Source organism: Phaethon lepturus, unplaced genomic scaffold, assembly GCF_000687285.1.
Source record: "Phaethon lepturus isolate BGI_N335 unplaced genomic scaffold, ASM68728v1 scaffold1898, whole genome shotgun sequence".
NCBI classification, from domain to species: domain Eukaryota; kingdom Metazoa; phylum Chordata; class Aves; order Phaethontiformes; family Phaethontidae; genus Phaethon; species Phaethon lepturus.
The window spans coordinates 6,009-32,305 of NW_010555310.1; the positions used below are offsets into that span (position 1 = coordinate 6,009).

A 26,297-nucleotide genomic window follows, 5' to 3' on the forward strand; every position below is an offset into this window, starting at 1 on the left:
TGATAAAGTATGTTGCTGAAAGTACAGAGAAACTTAAAAGAATTGTTGCATTGTTGCACATTCTCCTTTAGCTGCATTTAAGATTGGTCTTGCTGTCAGTGGTTTAATGCATCCTGAAGTTTTTTGCTCTTTCTGAATAAAAAAAAAAAAATACAACCTCAGTGTAGCTTTCATTGTAGTTATTGCTGAGAAGCTAAACAATGGAGTCTAAATAGAACGTAGAACAATCTTGTAGAAACTTTTTAAAAATTAACTTTTGTTTCTGAGTTATGAGACAAACAGGATAAGCCAGTGTTAGAAAGGAAAAATGGAGCCAATAAAGAGGGTTTCTGATTATAATAGCTGGTTTCTGTTTAATATCATTGAGCAGGATGAGGTTTTGCAGAGTTTCTCATGGAAATAGCATCCACAGTACTAAAATGATTACCTCATTCTTAGTACCAGTGCCAAGCACTTAGCCCCACCGTGAACACACGGGGTTGATTTTCAACATGAAACAAGCCAGAAGTGTGGAATGACATTTTCAGGTGACAGTTATGGTTCTATTGCCTGTAATTAGCACCTCTTAACATGCAAACCTGCCTGTGCCTTTTCCAGGCTGTTGAAGCTCAAATACGAAGTTTTGGACAGACCCCTTCCCAACTGCTCATAGAACCACATCCTCCAAGAAGTTCTGCCATGCAGGTGGTAAGTACCATATTAACTCTTTGTGACCTGCCATTTTCTTCACTTCGTTTGCTATCTTAAAGTTACAGAACTGGCCACTTCGCTTTGCTTTTATGTGGTCATGGAATTGTGTTATTAAAAACAGCAGATGAGTTACAATTTTGTAGGACTGAGAGTGTATGCAGTGCTTAACTATTATTTTATTTATTGCTGAAAGGATTGTATTGATTTCTAGTACAGACCTTTTTTGTCAGTGTAATCTAGGAACACTTCATCAGTTGATTTTGTTAATACCATACCTGTACAGGTGATAGCCAGTCATCATGGAGACAATTTAGTTAATCTTTGGCAGATTCCCCAAGAAGCATGGATTTAGGAGGTGGAAGTTCCTTGTCTTTTCCCCCAGGCATAGGTTTTCCTCTAAAACCAGGATTACCAGGAATTCATGAGCTGAAACTTACATAGCAAAGAATGTGACTAAATGTGTTTTGCAGTAAAGCTGGGGTGATAAAATCCAGGCAGTGAGCATTAACATGCTTTCCCTTTTACCTCTACTTGTGTCTAATATAATTTTATTATACAAACTATTATTTTATTACTGATTACTTTCCATATCATGTTGTGTGCAGTCCTTGGGTCTAAGATATCATTTGTGTTGTCATAGATCCAGAACTAAGTATGTTAAGTGATACTCTGACGAGTGAAGCAAATGGTCTGCTAATTCACAAGTTTTTCAAAAGGTTACATTCTCTTATTGTTAAGACGGACATTTTACACTGAAATTAAAAAAAAGACATTTTCTTCTTGCATGTTCCATAAGACATGTGTCCTATGGAGTCAGACTAAGATTATTAGATTAAAAACACACCTGAAGTGCAAAAGGTTTTAGAAAAAATTACACACAGATCTGAGAAGTTTCCAAAGTAGTTTACAAACCTTGTGATGTAGGAGTCCAAGAAACGTGAACTTTCTTGTCCAACTGAGCTACTAGCCTTTGTCAAATATTTCACGTGCTGTATGTGAGACATGCTCAGCTGACTTCCCCATATCCCCACCATCCTTTCTGCAGGCAGTACATACTACGCTTTGACAGCTGTGCTGTAGACATGCCCTGGGATCTCATGTACTGGATGGACAGAGCTGATTGTGCTGATTTGTGATCTGCTGGCCCATTGCGCCTCCCACGTAGTGTCCCAGGGCTGCAGACCACTGCAGTGACTTGTGTGTGCAACCCACGGGGCTGTCTTTCAGAAGAGCCCTGTTAACAGGGATGTTGAGGAGTCCAGGTGCCCTCATCATACAGTTCCACTCCATGTGTGTGTCCATCTGTTATGGTGCCGTGCACTAGGCACTTGCCCTAATTTAGAGGGATTTGTTTCAAGAAGAGGAGGAACTTGAGAAGTTGATTGTTGATGTGTTTGTCAGACCCATTGTTATATAAATGAATTTGATGCCAGGAAGCAGTTTGTGTGGTTTTATCATAATATTTTTCATGATGCTGAGTTAGTAAAGATTTAGTATGTAATGGAAGACGTTAACTTCTATGAAGTTAACTGCTTCTAACTCCTGTGGGTTTTTTTGGGCTGAGGTACACACAGAAAAAAATCTCCTAGCTATCCACTTGCTTTGACCAGCTTTGTGGTTATTAATACACGATTTTATAATAGCACTATATTAAGTGATTTTAAAAGTAGTATTCCTGGAGCTGAAATACAGTAAGGATGCTTTTCCTGTCACAATTTTGAATTTTTTCCAGTTGTATTATTTATTGAGTTTTTGTGTGTGTGCATGTATGCATGAATACAGCCGAATTGAAAGCTACCACGTGCTGTGTTAAGTGCACAAGCCATAATATACACCAGGTGTAGTAATTAGCAGTCACACGAAGGCTGCCTATTTGTCTGGTTTTGCTGCTGTTGCTGTATCCCCTTGTGTTTTCAACCATCAGATAGCTGGATTTAATTGAGGCCACATCAGATGAGGCATTACTGACACCTTTAATTGAATGAGCATCCAGGGAGGATTAACTCATAATATTGATTGGCTTTTAGCCACTTGCTCAGAAGGGTGTCTGGGTAGCTTATTAGTTGCTTTTATTTACACCTTTATGCAAAGACTGTAAATAGGAATTCATAGAGCAATATGTTTTTCTAAGTACTCTTAATAACTTTTTAAAAAGGAGTGATAATAAAAATGCAAATGTATTTAATTTTTTTATTAGTTCTGTATAAATATACATTAAATGTATGCACTTACATACACATATATGTAATGAAATATTGCAGATGGAAAATAGCCAAGAACACTTCATTAATGTCCTAATTCAGTTATTAAAAAATTACAAATACTAGAGCGATATGGCCACTGCTGACTAGGGTGGTTGTATTTCTACATCTTAGTGGAGTTGGGTTTTTTGGGGATTTTTTTTTTTAGGTACACCACACAATCACAAACCCATTAAGTTTTGCTTTTCCTCTTTATGTTTGATATCCAGATTTAAGATCCTCAATATTTTGTTTCTTCATTTGCAGTGTTGTTAGAGAGCTTAGTTAAAAAGTTATTAAACTTTTCAACTTATTAAATTAAAAAAATGCAACCTAAAAATACTATGTTGAAAATGGGAGTCTGGATTCATTCCCTTCTTTTAGTATTTCTAGAAACAAGGCAGGATAGTGTCTGCAATCACGTCCACTTTATATTCTTTACAACTGCATTTAATTATGTTTGTCCTTTGAAACACATTTGCAGTGAAGTCTTCTACTTTGCATTCATAAATCTTATTTTTGTACACCAGAAATATATACAGGACATATATCTAGTGTATGTGTGTATCTGTTTATTTTAATGTGCTTTCATGTTCTCATCTGGCTTGTAAAGAATTGCAGTCTGCCAATTTAATGCAACTTGAGACAATCTCTGGGAGCAGGAATTTCTTTTGCTCACTTTTTTTTTTTGTTCCCTCCTAGTTTGGTGTTGCTTTCCTTGACATACTATCTCTGCAGATATGAAAGAGAATTCTTTTGGCAGACATAGGTGATTGGAAACTTTTAGTTTAATCTGCTGTCATCTCTAGCAAAGTTTGTATACAGAAACCCTGTGTTTAGCAAGGCCCTCACATTAATAGTGTACATGACAGTTTTTTCTACCTAAAACGGTTGTTTCCACAAGCCTGTCCACTATTATTGCATTTGCTTTTCACTGCAGTTGCTACTGGATCTTGTGTGTTTTAATCCAATCTTCCTTCTCTTGTCCTGTCTTCTTTTCTCCTCCCCATGTTTTCTTTTCCTGTGTATTTGGGTTCTTGTTGTGTGCACTCAACAGTATCTCCTCCTGCAGAGTCCATTGATGTTCACAGACCAAGCTCAACAGGACGTTATCATGGTTCTAAAGTTCCCATCCAACTCCCCTGTCACTCATGTAGCAGCCAACACTCAGCCTGGTCTGGCCACACCTGCTGTGATCACAGTTACTGCAAATAGGCTATTTGCTGTAAACAAGTGGCATAATCTTCCTGGTAAGTAAATTGAAGTAAGTAGCTAAAGAACCCACTGCCATCAAGCAGTACTTCTGCTGTCTGTTTCAAAATCTGTTGCAGAGCTGTTTTAAATTTAAAATGTGAAGAGCAAGTCCAGTTCATTGACATAGCATGCTCTTCCCACGTTGACATAGTTTTTCTCCGTAAAAAGGTAATCTAAACTATTGTGTAGTAAGATGTGTAGCACATAAAAGGTTTGTAGCAACAATATATTGCTTTCCAGGCCATCAGACACTATGCAGGAAGACAAAACCAGTATATCACTATTTGATCATAATAAAGTCACACTGTTCCTCTTGAATTTGTTTTTCAGTCAGATGGAAGCCTGAACCGTATCATGTCAAAGACAAGTTTTAAAGCATGTAGAACTTTTTTGAAATCTTTTCTGCCATCTTTTTCTAATTGATTATGAACACCATATTCTAATGTTAAAGCCACCCAATGAGAATTAGAAGATAAAGTATATGGGAATTCTGTATCTTCGGTAGCTTAAATATCCCAAAGTTATTAGGTGCTCATGTATTTGTCAATATGGAAGGAAAGCAACATCTCCATTTGCGTAGCAAGCAATCAAGTTTATTTTCCTTTAAAAACGTGTTGGACTTGCGAATATAGTCATTCTGTTTTCAATTCTAATGCTCTCTAATCTTAAAGGCACTCATCTTCCTTTCCCTGACTATGACAGTCTCAGGCCTAGGGTGTGAAAGGTAGTTTATTTTAGTGTTATGCAGTAAATCTGGTAAAACGCTTTTCAAGAAAGGGCAAAAAGACCTTCAACTCAAATAACTTAAATGGAAGATACTTGCATCAGAGTAATACTCACATCACTGAAATTCCTACTTAGAAATTTGGACCCATGGCCTTTGATTACATTTTGAAAAAAGCCAGATAACTCCAACACTTTTTCCTAGTTCTTACAAATGACCTCTCATCATTGTACAAATAGAAACTTCTATGTATTATTTCACATAAAAAATAAAGGTGGGAAGGAAGGGGGGAGGGGAGGCTTGTCTACATAACAAGTTGTGAGCAAGAACTATTTGCAGGGTGCTTGACATTTGTTTGAAAGGAGGATGGCAATATCCTTTCATACCTCGGATGTATGACCTTGGACATAAAATATTCAAGACTTTTAAAAAATAGCCTTTGTGGACATACAACAGTCACGGGAAAAGAAGAGGGTCTAAAGTGGTAGGAGTTGATTTTGATTTCCCTGTAAGTCTGCTGGTTGGTGATCTGTGAGCAAGCAACCCCTTGTTGAGTGTAGTAATCAACTGTTGTGAGTTGAACAAAACCTTCAGAATTTAGTTTTTCCCTCACCTTTGAAAGGGAGAACATTAAGCTGTGCTTTTGAGTCACTATTTTTTCATTTAGAGGTGTTTTACACTTGTCTTACCTTTACAAAGAGCTCAAGAAAACTTAAAATTCAAGAGAGACAAAAGCCAACCAAACAGAAGCAATACCCAACAAAAACATACCTCATGCCACCTCTTTGAAAGCACACTGATAGCTGCAGGCTGTTAATGGAGAACTATGCTTAAGATATCTGGGTATGGACTCCTGAGATGAACCTTCACTATTGTTGCCTTCAAAGTTTATACCAAAATGAGATCTGCTAGGATGAGAGGGCAGGTATCATTACCATGCCGTATCTCCTGCTGTGGGCTTAGCATTGTCTTTACTAATGATAATCACGATAAAAAGTTAAGTTGCCAAGTGACCAGTTGTCACTTGTGTAATTAAAAATCTCATTCCTAGTGGCTTTGCTGACATCTTAGGGCACTGGTACCCAACAGAGTGCCTCCATTTTGTCATGTGGATTTCATATTTTGTTCTGTATTAGTGTTTCATTGCAGCAGAACTTTGACTTCCCAATTACTTCTGAAACCCTTCTTTTGATAGTAATTTTTATATTAAACTATGGACGGTAGATACAAAAATCATAGGTGTTAAGTATTCAGACATTATTTTTTGTTCTGCTTCCAAGAATGTCTTGTGGGCTGTTGGGGAGGGGTGGGGAGATTGCTTGCTTGCTTGTTTGTTTTTAGTAAGGTTGTAGGAAAAAAAAGGCTGCTTTTTTTTAAGGCTGAAGGAAAATTCAAGAGGTAAACATTTCACCAGTATGCCAGGTGCCCAGATGAAATGTAGATCTGCAGAATTAATATATTAACTTCTATGCAAACTTGCAAATAAATGGTTTTTGGTGATGGATGAATCCTTAAATACTGGATGACTATGACATTTCCCTGTCTGCATCATAAACTGACTTTTTAAAAAAATGTCCTTTGTGCTTCACTTGTTCAAAGCAGTGCTTTAAAAAGTAAAGAGGAAAATAGTATTTGCTACAGTCAGCAGATGGTTGTCACATTTTGTTTTCAGTGCTCTTTACCACTTAATTTTGTTTTGTTGCGACAGGAGAGGTTGCCAGTAAAGCATCTGCTAGAGCTTATGGCTCAGGACCGGAGCTGCTGCTGATGGCATACATTCAGAATAGCACTAATCTAAAATAAATGTTTAATAAGCAGGCTGTGAAAGCACCTGGAATTTTTTTTTAAATTCAGTTGATGCAGAAGAATCTTGAATAGTTTAAAAAAAAAAACACACATAGCTTTAATTTATAAAATATATGTGGCTTCATGTATTAAAAAAAAGCAGAGTTTTAAAATCTTCTTTCCTGAATTCCAGCTCATCAAGGTGCTGTACAAGACCAGCCTTACCAGCTGCCAGTGGAAATCGATCCTCTCATAGGTCTGTCACTTCCTTCTCTCTTTGCGATTCATTAAGCTCTGTATGGTGGCCCTGAAGTGTAGATTACGGTTGTTTTTCACTTGCTGGTTGCTGGGAATGGAATTTTCCTGATAAACCATTTGCATGCAAATTGGAATGCAATGAGCTGTGGCTATGCTGGTATTTCATCAACTCCCCCTCGTTGGTTTGCCTAATTTGAACAGGCCTAGGACGCGTGTCAGTGAAAATTAATATGGATGCTGTAATAATGTGTGATTGAGAATGTGCATGAAGTACTGTCAGGATAATATTGGATCTTTTCATCACTCAGACTTGTTGATGAGCAGGAGCGAGGCACGTTATGATGAATTGGTGCACTGGTAATGTGATGGAGCTCCTTTGCTGAGGAAATTTTCATAATAACAGTGGGGTTCTTAACTGCACCATGTTGTGAAAAATAAAACCATGGTGCCAGGGTTTCATCATTAAAGGAGATCAATCCTTTCTTCATAGACCTGCTGTTCAGGCTGAGGGGATTAATGTGTAATTGCAAAGCGGTTTCAAAGTTGAAATATATTGCCCACTGTTTTAGTATTGAGATATTAGTATTCATTTTTCAAGGGTATTGCATCTTTTGATCAGCATCACTAGTTAAATTTGTGTATGTTTTTCTTGTATTAAAAAGGGGTGGAGAAATGTCTCTCTCTTATTTAATGACTCAGTGTAATAGATTAATGACTTTTTATTATAGAGGTTTATTATTTATATAGAGATGATTTTTCTATTAGCATGGTTAGAGTTTGGTCAGTTCTTTCATTACAGACGCAACTTTGGGGAGTGCATACTTGGACTATGGTTCAGGAGCTTGTAGCATGGCAAATGGAACCTTGAACATGATCAAAAAGGAAAAACTCAAACAACCTAACCCCAAAATACAAACTAGTTCAAGGAGCAAAGACAACAGGATTCCCTCCCACCCCCTCCAGTGCTATTAGACTTCAAACTTAGCTGTTTTTTAAACTGTCCATTTCAGGATCATAGTTTAAAAGCGAAAGAAGTGAAGTGGCCAATTATAGAATCATGGAAAAATCAGAGCAAAAATGAACTTGCCTGGATAGGTTAGAACGACAGGTCTGTCAGCCAGTGAGAATTAATTTCAAAACTAATATGCATATCACAGTAGAAACTGCATTGTATTGCTCTGTAGATACAGACTGTTGCTGTGTAGCCATTTTTGCTGGGTAAGCTCTATGATAATTAAATCAGGAACAGTGTGAGTATATTAAACCATTTTATAGAGCTGATAAAATTAAAATGTTTTCCCAAAGTTTTTAAAATCAATTCCCATCTGCATAATGCAATACTTAAAATTTATAATGAGGAGGACAAGTGCTGTAACTCTTCTTTCCTTCCTTAAGTAGATTTTATCCAAAAAATATTTGGAGCAGAAAATGTATATTATGCTTTAAAACCTGCTATCAAGTAGGTCTTAACAATATAAATAAATATCACAGCAAAAAAACCAAAGTCACATTGGGCCTGTCTGATGATTTTTCTACATATTGTGAAGAACATGAGGAAAGAAATAATTTTTTATTTTCATTTGCATTTTTCAAAATTTTAAAGTTGTAATTCCATTTTCAGGCTTGCCTTTAATTTACAAAATGCTTTGACTTTTGTTTGGTATAAACACCTTTAAAATTAGTGTTCACAGTTCTGAAAAATGGTTTAATATTCTCTTCATACAATAGATCTCAAATCAGCCTTGTGATTACATTGGACACAGTTTGAAAGGTTTAAGGCTTTCTTTGTCACTGTTAAGTAGCATCATTGGGTATAAGCAAGTAATTATGTAGATAATATTAAAGGTTTTTAATTGTGGCTAGACACATTTACCTAGGAATGGCACCTAAGAGAACCACAAAATTACACTTTTATGGTTATAGAGGAATCTTGTTGCTGTCTTAGTCATAAGGAGGGATTCCTGCTGTCCTCATTTTCCAGATGAACAGGAAGATGTAAAAACGCAATGTCTGATATGACATAGATCCTAGACCTCTTTTTGAGGTGGAGTTTTTGGGAGGTCTTATCCACACTGAATGAGTCAATCTGCATGGTTTTTTGGAGGGTTTATTTGCCGTTATTTCATCATACAGAACACTTCACTGTGCATTTATAATGTGTTGTTGTTACTCTTTGAGTGGTCCCAACAGCAGTCAAGACCCTGTTATGTGTTACCTGCAGAGCAAGCGGCAATACGTTGCTAAATTATTTGCTTCCCACGTGGACAAGACAGTATCAACATCTTAAATGCAGCAAAAGCATAAATAAATTAAGGATTTGATGTAGAGTCAATGGAATCCCAAGGAATTGGAAACCCAAGGCTTAGGGGATAGCTAGACCGTGAAAATGGAAGGAAGTTAAAGAAAAAGAGTAAAGAAGCACACAAGAGCAGGACAGAGACGCATCCGAGGACCACCTGGAATGGCAGTAATGCTGCTCTGAGCAGTCAGCAGGCAAACCCAGGTCCAGGAGAACTTACCTGCCTGGGATGGGAGTCAGGTTCCCTCGGGAACAAAGCACATTAAAAGATCTTCCTACACTGTAGGATTTTCCATGATATATATCTATAGGGACCTATACGTATATCTATATGTGCACACATCAATTAGTAAGGGCAAAATATAATACGAAGAATGTGTTCATTGATTGATTTCTGTCCATTTGGTGGGTTCAGAATGCAAGATTATCTGGGGACATAATACAGCAGGTGGTCGAAGTGGGGTAAATATTTTCTCTCAACCCTAAAGGAGATTGTGGAGATAAGCCGATTAATTTTTGTGAAATGCTCAAAAAAGTGTGCAATAATAGTGATTTTTACTGCAGTTATTCTTTTTTTAAATTACAATGCTTGCAATGAAATACAACTTGTGTACAATTTTGTAATTATAATTCCATTGTCTGCTGCATTTGAGCCACTGCATAGCTCATCTACATATCTATGTACTGTCTTACAATTACATGCCCTTCATTTGTTTCTTTATTTTTAATTTCCTATACTGGCAGAAGGGGGAAAGGAAACATTATGTTTTTATGTATCGTTCCTTTTTTCAATCTTTCTTTCATATTTGTCAGTTGCGTTTGACTTAAAATAGAAGAAATACCTTCTTTAGAATACATACTACAAGGGATTAGCATTGTTCCCAGAAGTGTAGTGAGTATTTCATAGTAAAAGTAGAAAGAAAATGTCCCAGCCACAAGAAAAAAAGTAACAGCCATGAGGAATTGTTTTGGTGTGAATGTAAGTTTCTAAAATGTGCTTTTGTTCTGTGAATATGGATGCTAAACTTTCTTGGATCTGTGTGTCTTTCTGTTCAGCCAGCAATACAGGTATGCACAGAAGGCAAATCACTGACCTTTTAGACCAAAGCATTCGGGTACATTCCCAGTGCTTTGTCATCACCTCTGATAATCGTTACATCTTGGTCTGTGGCTTCTGGGACAAGAGTTTCCGAGTTTATTCTACTGACTCAGGTAATGTATTTTTAAAATATGGGAATAGCCTGAAAGATTTTTCTGTTCATCATCAACCTACTGTTTCAAATAAAGAATGAGGGCTGAGGGGAGAAAGTGGAGTATGTATTTATTCCCTTATTAATAGTATTTGTCAAATCTTTTCTTACCAACTGCTACTGTGTATTGTATGCCATAATTTTTGTGGAATGATGGCAAATGTAAGACAAGGAGCTCTTGTTTAGCCATAGCATCACACTTCAAATCTATACAACAGGCGTGCCCATTCTTACACTGTAGTTTCCACAAGTAAATGAGTTTTTGTGAAGCTTTGCATAACAGGAGAATTAATTGTTCTTAAAGTGCTTACTTGAATTTAACTCTGGCTGGTTTTCAGCACCAGAGAATTTTTTTTGAGGAAATACAGGCAAGCACCACAGAATAAGAACAAGAAGGGAAGTCTTGAAATCTGGTGAAAGAATACTTATGAAAGCCTTTGAAACTTATACTATAATAGAAAAATTGATTTGGAGCCACTGAATTCTTTCATATAACATAAACTGATCGATATAATGGGCAGCAGTTAAATTAGTCTGTCGGCTGGCATGTGTCCAAACTGTTGAAGTCATGCATGTGTCATGCTAAATAGAAAAGAATCTTTCAATGTAAGACCTGCAGGAATTTAAAACCCATGGAGCCCCAGAAAAAAACAGGTATGATTTTTTCCCTTTCATTATCTTATAATGGGAATAGCAACCTCACTGCAAGGTATTTCTTTGGGATTAATGATCCAGTGTGCTTAATATGTGTGTGCCATCAAGCTTTCCAGTAGGTTATTAATCCCTAGGGACTATCCTGCATGTTTGTCATCATTTCTTAAATATATTATTTAATGGAGTTCTTCACACTTGGCAAACCAAAATATTTAACAAAACAGGATGGTCTTTAATGAAAATCTGCTAAGACTAGATCTCATGGCATATTTTAGCATATCTGTCATTTTTGCAATTTTAAGGCCTTAAGTGTAAAGGAGAAGTTCCATTTACTTCATAATGACTGCCTAGAATTCATTATACAGATATTTTGTTAGACCCTTCTTAGTTTAATTTTCTCTTTGATGAAAATAAATTTACATAAAACTGTGAATTTAAAGGAGATCTTCAGAAAAGTTAGCTAGCAGAAATAAATATTCAGTATATATTGTTGATTTATATGAATAGAGAACTAATTCTTTTATGTCAAAGGATATATTTTATTTTACACCTATGGAAGGAACTTGCATGATTTTGGTAGCTTTGTCCTGTGTCAGTCTGAACTACATATAGGTGATTAAGTTATGTCCTCTGTGTGTAAGTCACATACACCAGGCATCTCGTCACTACCATAGCTAATTATGGTATAAACCAAAATACAGTTGTCAAAAAAATTGCCGAAGATTTGTGTCTTCTGTGTGTCTCCTGTTTGTCAATATAGCAAGTCTAGCTCTAGCTTAAATCAAGTGAATGCAGATGTAGTTTATCGGCAGAACAGCAAGGGAAAAAGATGATATGATCAGTAATGCGTAATGGCAAGTGATCACAAGTGTTGAATGCAATTGTATTTTAGCACTTAACACAAAAAGGATACCTTTTTCCTATTAGATTTTTGGGTTTGTTTGGTTTTTTAAACAGGAAATATTTTTAACATAAATCATGGGTTCTCAGCGCAGCTAGTATAGCAGAAGCACAATAAAACCTTCCTCCAGCAGTGGGAATGATTTCTAGATGGCTTTTTAGATTCAGTAGTACAGAGACTTGAGTCTTATTTTTCTTTTAATTATTCGTAGCACAGCTGTCAAATAAAACATTAACTAGAAAATTTGTTCTGTCAAAAAGGGATTTCTGAGTGCATATGGTAAAGTTTGATATTACTGTACAGAGAGGACAACTCATATTAAAGGAAACAAAAAAGTTGAGGAACTCTTAGAGATTAATGATTTTTTTTTACTAATATGAAAGAGCAACAAACACTTATTTCTTGTTTTGATGAAATTGATTGAACCTTAGCTGCACAATAACAAAGTAAAACTAACAAGACAGTGCAGCTACATGAGCAACTGTCAAACAAATGGCCTTGAAAAATGTTTGTTTTCTAGAACAAAACCTATAAACATAGAATATAATTGAAGGAGAGATCTCTATAACTCAGCAATGTTTATAGCATAAACTTGTGTTCTAAAAGTATAAATCACCTCAGGTAGTTGAACACCTATGGCTATACAACTGAAAAATGTATCACATAATTAAATTATTCTCAAATCTAAGCCATGTAATTGACAATTTGAATTTTCACTTGGTAAGATGTTTCCGTGTATTGCCAAAATGAGCTTACGTAGTCCGTGAGTGTATCACTGCTCCTAGCTGTGAATTCAGTAAGATTTTTTTTCTGGTTAAATCTGTTGACTGGTCAGCATCTGAAGCAGTTAGGTGACCCTGTGGCACAAATTAAAGCCCTGGTGTGCAGAGATGACTGCTGTAGGCGGCTATTACAGACTCACAGAAATGAGTGGAAGACCTGACCCCTGAGTTACTTTCCCTTCTGATACAAAGTAGTTCTGCACAGTAAGTGTACTTTCCCGGGCTTTGCCCCTTCCAGTCAGAAAAGGCTCATGTGACAGTGCTTCATTTCACAGGTTCTTTTGGAGTGTTATACTTGCCTAATAAGTTTTGTCAGTGTTTTATTTTAAACCTGATTTCCTTTAATCATCATGTTGTTCTATTTTTTCTTCATGTAGTAATTTCCTTTTTTTGTAGATACTCATACCTTGTGAGTTTTTCTTCAGGTTTTCTCCACTTTAATGCAATTACCTTTTTGATCTTCTATTATAAGTCAGGCTGTTAAAATGAATTTTGTTCTTTCCTCAGATCCACTCTCAAGTCTTTTGTTAGTGTTATTTAGTGGCTGGATATGAATACAGTAGTGCCTTTGTACTGCATGGAAAGAGGGCTATGAAATGCATCCTACTAGCCGTATTCTACACTAATTGTTTTTAACTGATGCACCAAAATATTTCATTAAGATGTGCTTAATTTGAGTCCCAACACTATTTGTGTTACTGACTTGTCATGTTACTAGCTATTATTCTTTAACACTTTTCAGAACATTTTATTTCAGGTACAGTAGTTTGCATTTCCTATTTCTTTTTTGGCCTGTTGTTAATCCTTCCAAAGCCTTTTCCCCTTCTATTTTTCCCCATTCTTTATTCAGGCCAAAGCACAAAAGGATTCATGGTCATTTGGGCTAAGGAATCTGGAGTCACACATTAATGACATCACACATCACACTTCCTTGTGTCATTAGATGCAGAATTTGGCCTGACCCGTGTTACCTGAATGGGCCCAGTAGGCGCATAAGAAATGTGTGTATCTTTTGTTCTGTCTCTCCAAGATCTGCAGTTGCTAGGCTTCAGCAAATCCAGTGAGGTGGATGTTAGTGCTTACATTCTCATTTCATAGGATCACATATGCTGCTGGTGGATCTAGAAACCAGCAAGGACATACGACGTTTTCTGTGTAGGAGCCAGCCTCTGGCAGGGTGGTCTGGCAGAGATCTACTGTGGGTGACCTTACATGTGTTTCCTCTCCCACATGCAAATCCACTATTCATGAGCATCCAAATTTACATTCTTCTGAAAATATTGGCCTGGTTAGTTAAGGTTAAAAAGTCAGTCATATTCATGTTTATACAGACTCTTGAATGGCACGTTTCTAACTGCCTAGGCTTTCCTTTCTTTTTAACATTTATGTCTCTGTCAGTGGTACAAGCATTTGTCTTACATGCAGTAGGTAAGAGAGTTTTTTCCAGGTCTGTCTTCTGAGGTTTTTTGGACTTTACAGAAGTGCTTAAAAGGGCAGCATGCTGGTTGAAGTAATTGGCAAGTGTGTAAATGGTGATGGAAAAACATGGCTACAAGAGTAATTCTTCATCTAAATCTCCTTTTCTCTGTTTAAGGAGATGCTCAGAGGCTGCATATGGTATATGCACTTACGTGCTCTCACACTACCATTTTCTTCTGGATCCTAAATGTTCTGTAGCTTCTTCTGATTCTGTTTCCCACATCGTCATCAGATTTGCTTTTTTACAGTTACTTTAATCAGTAAACTTACCTTAAACTTACCTTAAAAGAGAATCACATCATGTTTTCTGTCTGTAAAGTGCATGTAAACATACAGAATTAAAAAAACAAAACAAAACAAACAACCTTCTGGCAGGATTGGCCTTGGAATAATGTAGAATATTTATGGGCTGTAAATATTTTTTGCATGGACTGTCTGGGCTACTGCACTTTTAAGTAAGTTGCTACCAAATCAAGAAAAAAGTAGTATTCTCCACTATAGTTCTTTTTGGAACCTTTTTTAAATAAAGAAAATATTTTCAAAATACTTTATAATGTATTTAATTTGCCTTAAAAAGAGTAAGAGCATTGTTTTAAAACAGTCAATTTTATGTGTTTCAGGTAAACTGATACAAGTAATATTTGGACACTGGGATGTTGTAACCTGTCTTGCTCGTTCCGAGTCCTATATTGGAGGAAATTGTTACATTCTCTCAGGATCCCGGGATGCAACATTGTTGCTCTGGTACTGGAATGGCAAAACCAGTATGGTTGGTGATAATCCAAGAGGTAAGCAAAAGGAGAAAGACCTGTTTTTTAAGGACATTGTGTAAAAATGGCTTGAGTGAACACTTTGCGTGACAAAATTTTAGGTATCATTAATGTCAAAGTACAGTGTTTCTTTTTTTTGTAGTTGTGATCAGTTCTAGTGTAAAGAATTGAGGGTAAACAGTGCTTGCTTTGCAGCACAGGTAGAACTAATTTTTAAAGTTACGGGATACTGAACATTACGAACGCATTTTTTTCTGGTCACTCAATTGGGAAGGAGTGGCTCTGGGAGTGAGAGAAGGGAACTCACTTTTTTTATTTCCTGTTCAGTCTGAGTAAATCTTTTCCTCTCAACATGACACTTTCATTAAATACCTGCATTTGAGTTGTTAAAACAGAAAAGACTACATGGCTCCACTGCAGACTGTATTCTATGCAACTAATCTTACGCATACAGGTTCTCACAGTGGCACCGTAGCTATTAATAGAGTTACACAGGCAGTGGATTTTAACTTAGACTAAGGTCATTGTAATGAGATGTGTAATGGCCTGAGCAGGACAATTAAGTGTAAGAAGGACGGACACGTGGGACGGATTAAAGAAGCAAGCTTAAAACTTTTTTCGTTTAACGCTCTGGTAGGGTGCTGTGTGCCTAATCCTGGCGCTCACGTACTAGGCATTTTAATTGGTTCCAGTGCAAGCAACAGGGCTCATACCACGTAACAAAACTAGTAAGTGAGAGTAACCCTGCTTCAGCCTAAATCAGTTTTAACCCCTCCCCACCCAAACTCACCTTGCGCTTCCCAAAGAATTTAATCTCTTCCATCTTGCACCATTCCCAGTAAATCCCAAATTCTTTTACTCATGAAGATTCTCTCTTTTAACTCATAATTTTCTATGGAAAACAACGAAACAGTATGACTGTTCAACCCTGCCGTGCCTGTATTGTATGACAGGAAAAGTAGAAAGTGATCTTGTTGTTATGCCAGTTTCACTCCACACAAAAAATTAATTCCTGATGCCCAAAGCAAAGAAGGTGGCAGACATGCAGCTTGACAAAAAGCCTGAGCGAGCCAGTTCACAGGAGTAAGAGCCTTTTGAGACAGCTGGTGTGGCCTTACATACGTGAATAGAGGGGCACATCATGGCTGGTGATGAACAGTAGTCCTGTTCTCCCTGTTCAGCCAAAAAGACAATGCCCTGAAGAGAAAGGATGAGAATCAGTGTATTCTGACTGTCTTTAGAAGTGTTTCTGTTAGGTTTTCTGCCATACGCTTAAGGTTTTCTCTGACCCTGTTTAAATACTGGTAAAAACATACCTGCTGTCTGCAGAGGACAAAATGGACATTTGGCAAACAAGAAGTGTTGTTATATCTGGCATATATTGCAATTATAACTGGCATACAATTTCATATAATGTAAAAAATTTCTGACATCTTCCAAATTAATAAGTTTACTAAAGTTGTGTGTTCCTTACTCAATCTCCTACTCGATCTGTTACTTAACTGGAATTGAATTTGAAAAAAAGAGGTGGTTTGCCTGAAATTGCATCCCATGAACAATTTTGAAGCAGCCCAACTAATTAATATCAGAATGAACATCGGAATTTAACTTGAAAATTGTTTGATGTTGACTGTGAAAACTATTCAAAAATTGCACAAGATACAGAAGTTCAGTTCACACAGTTACAGAATCTGCAGGCAGAGGATGAGAGCAAGCTATCCCTGTTATCGTTCCAACAGTCTGATTCAGGAGATGGCAGCTTTAGTGGGATGTGGCTAGCAGGGTTTTAGGAGCATCTTTAAATAAATATGGCTTTGGTTGAGGGACAAAATCTCTGTGAATACTTTACACATATTTTGTAATCTGTCAATTTAAAGAAAATGCAAACTCTGCGCTATTTTTGCAGAGCCTGTAAACTTGGAAACTTCAAAATGTCTGTGAAAGGAACATAAGAGCTTGACAGTCCAGTAAATCCTAAAGAGCAAAACTGCCCGTTTGAGGAGAAAACCCTAAATATTTTAGTGGTGTGAAGCAATGAACATTTGCAGGTGTCTCCTTATAGTGTTTTCAAGGCCTGCAGGTTCCCAGGCCTGTCCTGAGAAGTTCTTGTTGAGTATTTGCCAAGCTTGCCTGCTTTGTGAACAAGTCCTTGAGGCTATAGGCTTGTTTATGACCTTAATGGATCACATGCTGAGATTTTGTACCTAGTATCTAACTAAAATAGGTATATTTCGTTATAATCTGTTGACTGTCTTCTCTAATGCGAATTTCTAATGTATTAAAATTTTGCAGTTTTCAAAGTTAATACTAGGCTATTTTAACTACTGTTTTAAGTCAAACAACAGCTACCTGATAAGTCGCTTTGTTTACAGTCCTATTAAACTTGTACTTTTAGGGACATGCAATAGCTCCTATGTTTACTAGTTGTCATTATGTAGCTTTTTTTGTGATCCAGCATGCCTGGAAGCCTTTGTTACGAATTGGAATCTCATGGTACTATACATAGGCCTAGACATGTGTATAGTAAAAGACAGTTTCTGCTTCAAAGAGATGGTAATCTGGGGGGTTTAATTTTTCCCAGAAATAGCTTTCTATAGGCATCTCTGTTCAGTCAAATTTTTTTTGAAAAGGCAAATAAAAAGCTGTTTCTGCTTAGTTCTGATTTTGTCAGAAATGGAAAGCACCAGCAGACTTGTTGGGTTTTGAGCCCTGTTTACTGCAATGTAACTTCCATCCATTCTTGGGATGCTGGATATTTAACTTGTCTGATGTCTTTTTGTATTTGAAACTTATGATTTTTTTTACCTCAAAACATAGTTTATTCATGCTTTCAATGAGCACTATTCATTGAATTTTAGATACTCTCAAAGCTGATACTTCTTTCCTGTTTGTTTTTCCTCCGTTTAATTATCTCTGATTTCCATCTTAAAATGACTTCACAGCAACATGCATCCAGTTGCACTGTACCAAGTCATGATGCCAGAGTAGTTTCAACAAAAATAATCTAAACCAGGACCATTTCTTTCCTCCTTTCATAGTACCTGTTGCCTCTGATATACATCAGTCAGCAGACTAGTATGATCAAGCTATCCGAAATACTCTCCCATTGGGCACCCATTTCTCCACCAGTTTCATTTTATTTAGGTTCCTTTATCTGGTTTCGATACTTTAGGAAGCACTGAGCTCTTGAGCTGTGGCTGCATATATTCATGTTTTAGAATGGTACTTAACTCAAGCTGACAAGCCAGGTGGGCTATGGCATACGTGATAAGTAAGTGTTTTGTTTGATATTCTTTATCAAGGACAATTTTCTGACCAACTGGACTGTATGGAAAAATTCTTTACGTTTTTGGTTTAACAGAAGAAATATGTTACTGAAGTATTCATTATTTACATTATTTAATTTTTAACTTTTAAGCCAGCTTCTTAGAGAAATTATACCTATGCAGTCTCACTGTCTATTTAGTTTCTTCCTAATAATTCTCAAATGCATTGATCAATGTAAATGAAATTTGATGAATTTAAATCTCAAAGATATGAAATTCCTACATGGGACACATCTGCTGGAAACTATTTTTATTCTTCACAAAACAGCTTGATTAAATTTAGGTTAAGTCCTTTTTTCCTTCTCAAATTAAAACCTGAAATTCAAAAAATATTTCACCATGCTCTTTGATCAAATGTATTTTTTTTTCTTTCTAAATTAATTGTTTTTGAAAATGCAGAAGCATGGCAGTACTTCACTTTGGTGCACAGGCCTTTTCTGATGCAGAAATGTTTCTGCGGGCAATTTCTGACCAAGCCTAGGAATAATTCAGAACAGAGCAGAGAATCTGAAATAGTCGTATGCTTTAGAAAAGCCCTGAGCCATTTTAAGTTCATATTAATTAGCATAATTTACTGTGGAGATGTAAAGTCACTTTGCATACAGTAAGGGGCTTTTACTTTTCTCTCCTTGGCATGTGGCTTGCTTTGGGGAGGTGGGGGAGGTCGGAGGGAGAGGTTGTAAAACGCTCCCCTTGGCACCCCTTGAAGCCCATGTGTGATCTGTATCACAAGGTTGGCTTTTGCATATTTAGAGTCTCCGATCTAATGGCGAGGTACCGCTTGGAGATGTGACGTTGTGCTTCAGGACTTGTGTTCCTCAATTGGGTGGTAGCATACTGGGAGAGGGCGGAGTCCTTGCAGAAAGATGCCATGTTTTGCACTTGCCCAGCCTAATAGAGGTGGAGGGGAGGCGAGAGGTGGAGGGTGAGGGGAGGGTGTGATGAAAGCTGAGAGAAGTTATTTGCATACAAATGGTGTGCATCACTTCAAGATCCCACTCTCGCTTTGAAGCTCAAGTGGCAACTCTTAGTGTTTGGACTTTTCCTAGGTTTACTTTGTAAGCACAGACCCATAGGAAGCAGGGCTGGCAGGAGCTTTGGTCACCTGACCTATTCTCTTTTCCCAAAGAAGGCTTAACTACACCAAAACTATTCTCAACTGATGTTTGTCCAACCTGCTGTTAAAAACTTTGGCAAATACCTTTTTGGGCCTTAGAAGCCCTATCATTAGCAGTCTTTTCCCAGCCTTCAGCTTAGTATCCCATTCTCTTTTGCAGCAGTTGCATTCTATAATTTCTTACATATTTATTTTTTGTGTAGAGAACAGATTATTTATTTCCTTCTTGCAACAATTTCCAGTTACTTGGATTACCATGACCTGCAATTCTTTGCTTCTGGATTTAATAACTCAATTCTTTCTATCTTTTGCTGTAAGTCATGTTTTTCTAGACCTCTTTTTTTTTTTTTTGTGTGTGTGTGTGTGTTCCTCTCCTCTTCATTTGTCTATCTTCCTCAAAGTAGACTCAGTAATGCAGTTGAAGTCTTTCCAGTCCCAAGTAGAAAACAACCTGGTTTACAGACCAGTACTTTTCACATCCCCAGGGGATATCTGTTTCAAAACAGCATGACAATGTTACTACTTTAAGTGTATGAGCCAGTATAAATTCCAGTCTTTTCTGAAGAACCGCTGTCTACTCAGTTGTTTCTCCTCCTCTGTGTAGTTTGACTGTGGAATCTTGTCTTTAAACTTTCTGAATTGTATTATTTTTAGACTGTTTCTCCAATTTGTCAAACTCATTTTGAATTCTCATCCCATCCTCCCACAGACTTGCAGCAACTCATGTCTGCAAATGTAACGTCTATCAAATCGGTCATTAAAGAAAATATTTGATAGTACGCAGCTCAGGAATAACCACTTTGACAATGAATAGCTTTCTGAATATAGCTTTCCAACTGACTTTTCATCTGATGTGTAGTAGCATCGTCTGAACATGTGCTTCCCTATTTTCCTTAGAGAAATTGCCCATGCGAAACAGTGCCGGACTCCTTACTAAAGTCAAAATATATCCTGTCTCCCTGAACACAAGTCCTGATACTCTGCCATTGCAAGAAAAAAATCACTTTGACTTGATTTGTTCATAACAAATCCAAATCAGCTGTTACTCATCTCCTTGTTTTCTTTTAGGAAATTGTGTGTGTGTGTGTATATAAATATAAATGTTCTGCCAGTATTTTTTCTGTTTGCTGGGATTAAGCAGACTACTCTCATTTCTCGGTTTTCCTTTTCCTGCTTCTTAAACAACGCAAGACTTTTTTTAGTCTTGCAGAACCTCACCCAATAGCCATACAACAGCAGTTACAACTCTGGGAATATTTAGTTTCATTTTCACAGTATCCTCAAATCAGTATTATCAGGCCAATTGAGTTCTAAACACTTACCTCATTTAGGTATTCTCTAATTGAGACAACAGTTCTCATTGCTGCTTTTACTTACGTTTGCTGCCTGACTGCAGTTGGCCTTTTTATTGAAGACTTCTACTGAAATACTTTTAACTGTGTGGCATCATCTATTGGTACTGCTTCCTTTTAATAACAGAGCAACTTCTCATAACAACTTAACATATTTTTGTGTTTATAGAATGACTGTCCTGGTTTTGTCCCTGCTTGCTTATACCTTGTCTCTTACACTGGTTCAGAAAAACGTCACTTGTTTTGATCTTTCTGTCTGACTTCCCTGTGCTTACAGTCACTGGAGAACTTTCAGTTGTGCCAGCTGGTATCTTGTCTGTCGTATCCTTCTGCTGCATAGGAGTGGTTTTTGCTAGTATCCTTATTACCTTTTCCTATGTTTTTCTGTAGACTTAACTTGCCATGAGATCTTACAGAACAATGTTCTGTATCTATTGAAATTTGTCTTCCAAAAATATTTCAAAATATTATCTTGTCCTTGTTCTTGATCTTGTAAAGCATATTGAACCCTCTCACATCTTCACCACTTTCATGTAAGTTCCTTCACCACTGTGTTTTTGATCTGTTTGTCTGTATTGGTTGTGATCATATTGAGAGGGTCATCTCTAGCTGTTGCTTATATATTAAAAATTGTCTTCAAACTGCTTGCTACACACATACTACTTGTATTCCTTTACCAGGAGACATTTTTGTAGTTGGACTATCCGATTTTCTCCAGTCCTCCTGCTTAATGATCCCTCACTTATACCTAGCAGGTAGAGGCCAATCAGATTTGTGAATGTCAATCTAAGTCTTCAAAGTTTTTGTGTTTTCACTGTAATTATTTGGTTTGGATGTACTTTCTTGCATGGGAGGTTTACAGTGGTGAATTTAATTGTCTTAATATTGTTTATGCTTATAAAATGGTTTGTGCTTATAAAATGATAGGCATTTCCATAGTTGGGTGAAGATAAAGCACTTTTCTGCTATCCTTGCAATATATTCATAGAATATGAAGAGACTGTCCTGTTGTCATGACTGTCCTGTCATAATTATTTTTTAGTTTTCATATTTTGAAAAACAAAAAGATACCTAATTTAGAAATTTGATTTGCTCAATGAAATGAAGGCTTAACCAATACAACTATTCAGTACTAATGCAGAGTCCATGTATAACTGTATACTACTACTACTAATGCAGTCTCTTCTGAGTTATTGCATTGATCTTCCACACATATGTGAATAAAACAAATTATATTACCTCTTTTATGTTAGCCCATAAAACTAGAAAATGTTACTCTCTGAATGTATCACATTTGCATCACGAGGATTACGGGGGTGCTTTCGTTGCATAGTTTTCTATTTTTTAGAGGGTACTATGTTCAGGTTTTCTGAAGTGTGTTAGAGAAATTAAATGCTTTTAGTAGTGTAGCTGTGTAGTAGGGCACATATGTGAATGTAAGCATGTGATTTCCTACGTAAAAAAAACCCAATCACTGGATTTAAACGAGATTTAATTGAGAGGATTCATTGAACACTTTTACTATTGCTAATGTAGAATATCTTCCTCAGATATAAATATTTAAAATACACAATCTTTTCAATTTATAAAACATGAAATCTCCCAAAGGATTCAAAATTTAATCATCAGTTTCCTATCTTGCCAAAGAACAGTCTAGCTACTGTCCAAGCTACTTCTAAAAGAAGCTGTCTTTTGGGTTTTTCATAGCTACAATTTCTAATAAGTATTTGAATACCTGAAAGACTTTTTATCAATTAACTTTATTATTAAATTAAATCTATGGTCTCGAGACTAGAGAAATCATTAGTTTTAATTGTATTAGTAATCATAGCAAAAGATAAAACATCTGTATCTCATCGATTGCAACATATTTTTCAGTTTGAAAATTTAAACTTTTTATAAGTGAATGCTTGATAATTAATTACTTAAGTGGATAACGCAGGTGATTTAAACTTTGAAAATATGAACTGATAAACATCTTTGTATTGATTGATTAAAGAGTAATGTCATAGGTAATAATTTCTTTGTACTCAGACACAGTAATATTGTAAACCTGCATTCTGTGAAGATTCACATGCATGCTTGCCTTTGTACACAGTGAATAGTCACACTGATTTCAAGCAGGTGATATGTCTGCTGTTAACTTAGTAAAAAAATCCCTCTTTGCTGCCTTCTCCCATCCTTATCTTCATCTTCAATTAACCTACATCTTGGTTCCCAAGTTTCTGCATGATCTAGGCTTTTATTTTCAATTTCAAAACCAATGATAACAGAGAAGATAAAGTTCCACATTTCTAAATAATGTTTATGTCATAAATATTTATTTAGAATTTTAATGATTATTTCCTTAAAAAATAATAATAATTTTGGAAGTAGTTTGCATAACAGCCTCTTTTATTAAAAAAATTAATTGGGAAGTAGTTGTAAAAATCTTATCTGTCCATGTTCCCTTTTGCATTTATGATGTTAAGTAGTAGAGGTATCAAGATGTCCATAAATCAGTAATTGTTAGTTAGTAATGGAAATTCTGCTATCATTGTTAATTTCTGTCAAATGGTGGCCTATCACAATAGCTAAAAATTTGCAGAGCCTCCAAATACTAAAATTTGTTTGGAATTGCTGCAGCTATTAAGGCTATAGATGCTGTTCACTGTAGTCAGTCTGTTAAGAAGAGAGTGGTGCTCTATGATAGTGCAGCACTGAGACTTTAAAAACAATCTGCATGTGCTCCTTCGGGGGTTCATTTATTTTTTTTTATCCCTACACACATGTTACTGTGTCAGTCGTCCTTCAAAAAAAGCCAGTTAATAATTCAATATTATTTTAACACCGTTTAACTGCAGACATAACAAATATTCTTTGTTTCTCAAAAATGGCTGGACAGAGTAGCACAATGTTGTACATAAAGCAAGAATCCTGTAGCACCATCTGCTGGCATCGAGTTGAAAGCTGATCTTGGGACTGACTTTCCAAAGCACTGCCTAGTAAATGATTTAAATATGTATTGTTTTCACATATTTGATGCAAAAAAAGCGATTTCATTTGTAGTATAATTTTTATCCTTTTCAAAAAATTATAGTGAGAAAATACGAGGTGAATTCAAGGCTAATGTATGAACTGAATTTGAAATAGATTAGGAGTGTTTTGGTAAGTGTGACTGTAAAAAGAAATGGAATATTTTTTTCTTTTTTACTAGAACTTTAGAAAGCGCAATATTAAGTTTTTCTATTCCTGTTGTAAGTCAAATTCAGTAAAATTTATTTCATAGAGAAGACCCCCACAAGGCTTAGAAAAGTATCTGTAACATGTTTTGAAAAGGGTAGCAACCACTAAATATTCTTCTAACTAACATTAATTGCATTATTTGATATTAATCTTGAAAGCCTCATGAAAGTTTAGTGTTCAGAGGTCCTGATGCTGTAATTGGTCCTACAGTTCCCTGTATCTTTGCAGAGCACCCTTGTAGCCAGTGCGGCAAGTACTGGGGACTATCTACATGAATCTAGAACAAAGCCTTAAATTATACAGCTACCAAAGGTCACTGTCGTTTCATTTTTAAACTGTAACACATTGATACCTCAAAGAGATTGAGGCCTTGTTCCTCCAGGTACTCTATAAATCACGTGTAAATGATGGTTCTAGCCTCCAAATCTTTAAACCGATAAAAGATGAAGTATAACAGGTGAATGAGTTCTGATATATCTGGAAATCTGCAATGATGCTGCATAAGCAATATAATTTTGTATTTATATAATGCCAAGAAAGTCATGTCATAGATAAAGACAAGGTCTTCATTGAAAGGAACTTGAAATTGCACCTACTGATGGTTCGGAAAGCATTTAAATAGTCATAGTGGTTTGGTACTGATGAGCGTATAAGTTTGTGCGCTATAAATACTTGTTTTGTTTAAAAGTATGTTCTACAGTGTTAAGCGCAGCATCCGTGTCATCTTCGTTTTCAACTGGCTAAGAGATTGTGTGTCAGGGTTTGTCAGTCGGAGTAAGTAATCGCAAGTAACATTGTAGAGCAACTTCTGAGGCACAATCCAGATGCAAGTGAAGGCGGTATGTATTTCGAGACTGGAAACAGAGGAGGAGTTTCGATGCTGCTTTCTTGGCAGTATCCAGCTTCAGGTGTCACTAAAACTATATGCATGAAATTCTCCAGAAGGATAAGGATATTTAGTGCTTCATGATGTAATGCAGGCCTTCGAGTTCCAGGAAAAACAATGCTATATTTACAACTTGTAGCTAATAGTTGATGTGGTAAAAGGAATTATATTCATATGGTAAATGAATACAACCTTAATGTGCACCACATGCATAATGGTGGGATGATGTACTAATATACCACATTTATTTACCTTGTTTGGTTGCTGAGAAAAATAACCATGCAGTTCAAAGTCTATACCATGTAAGACAGAACAATAATTTATAGTCTAGAATAAAATTGCCAACCTAAATGTTGTAAAAATTTTTTGGTCAATACAATAATCCTGACTTGGGTTGGAAATTATTTTTAAGTGTTTCTGGATCTAAATTCTATTAACATTAGCATCACAGAGATACAACTCTGCGGAGTGCAAAAGTACTATATGTAATTAGAAGTATGGCCTGCTTCCTTGAAAAAGTATCTGTTTTAAAACAGTTACTTTTAAAAAGACAGCTAATTTATGTATGCTCTGAACTTGGTGTATGCCATTGGTATTCCCAGTTACATCAATATCTGAAGGTGCAATACACTACTGGTGCATTGGTTTGAAATAACTTTACAAAAGCAATCAAATAGCTAAAGCACAGACTTATATGTGCTGTTATGGGACAGTACTAATTTGCAGTGATAAATTTTTCTTATTTCAAACAGAAATGAATTAGTTTAATATAGTATTTTAATAGGAAAGAAGAAAAACCTGCTGAATTGTTGTATGAAACCTCTCATCTCAGATTGTTTTGGGCCCAAGGTATGAAATACTATATAAGTTTCAACTGGTGGTCAGTTTCAGGATGTTGTAAGATGTCTTTTATCTTACAACAGTTCTGCAGTAGGTGCTATTTCTGACTGAAATAATTGCTTGATGGGTTTTTCCCTTTTCTGTTGAGGTTTGTTGGATTTTTTTCTTGGACTCATTAAGTAATGGAATAGTTATAACTATAAACCACAGGAGACAAATATGAAGAAAATAGATTATTTTTTTTTCAGCATAAACAAAAAGGTCCCTTCATAAAGCTGTTTTAGAACATTCTCAACCAAAAATGACAGTGTTTTAAAACTTCAAAGCTGATATTTAAGTAGCAGTTTATGAAGTCAGGATGGTGCAAATATTAAAATATTAGTGTACACTGACCCTGAATATTCACCTGCAGATACTTTCCAGGGGCTTCAAAAAGGTCCGTATACAGTGGGAGGAGTCCTGCTG

The 26,297-nt window shown here is 36.2% G+C and overlaps 1 protein-coding gene across 1 annotated transcript in view; it reads left to right on the plus strand.

The window, feature by feature from the left end:
* Positions 1–597: 597 nt before the first annotated feature.
* The window catches only part of LOC104624667 (lipopolysaccharide-responsive and beige-like anchor protein), a gene marked incomplete at its 5' end in the record, with an annotated part of 43,074 nt that continues 17,374 nt past the window's right edge, over positions 598–26,297 (plus strand). Inside the window, 6 exons of the mRNA XM_010292098.1 lie at positions 598–687; positions 3,988–4,180; positions 6,896–6,949; positions 10,307–10,462; positions 14,937–15,104; positions 16,157–16,159. Of these exons, the coding sequence (XP_010290400.1) occupies positions 598–687; positions 3,988–4,180; positions 6,896–6,949; positions 10,307–10,462; positions 14,937–15,104; positions 16,157–16,159 (664 nt within the window). The remainder of the gene's footprint in view (positions 688–3,987; positions 4,181–6,895; positions 6,950–10,306; positions 10,463–14,936; positions 15,105–16,156; positions 16,160–26,297) is intronic.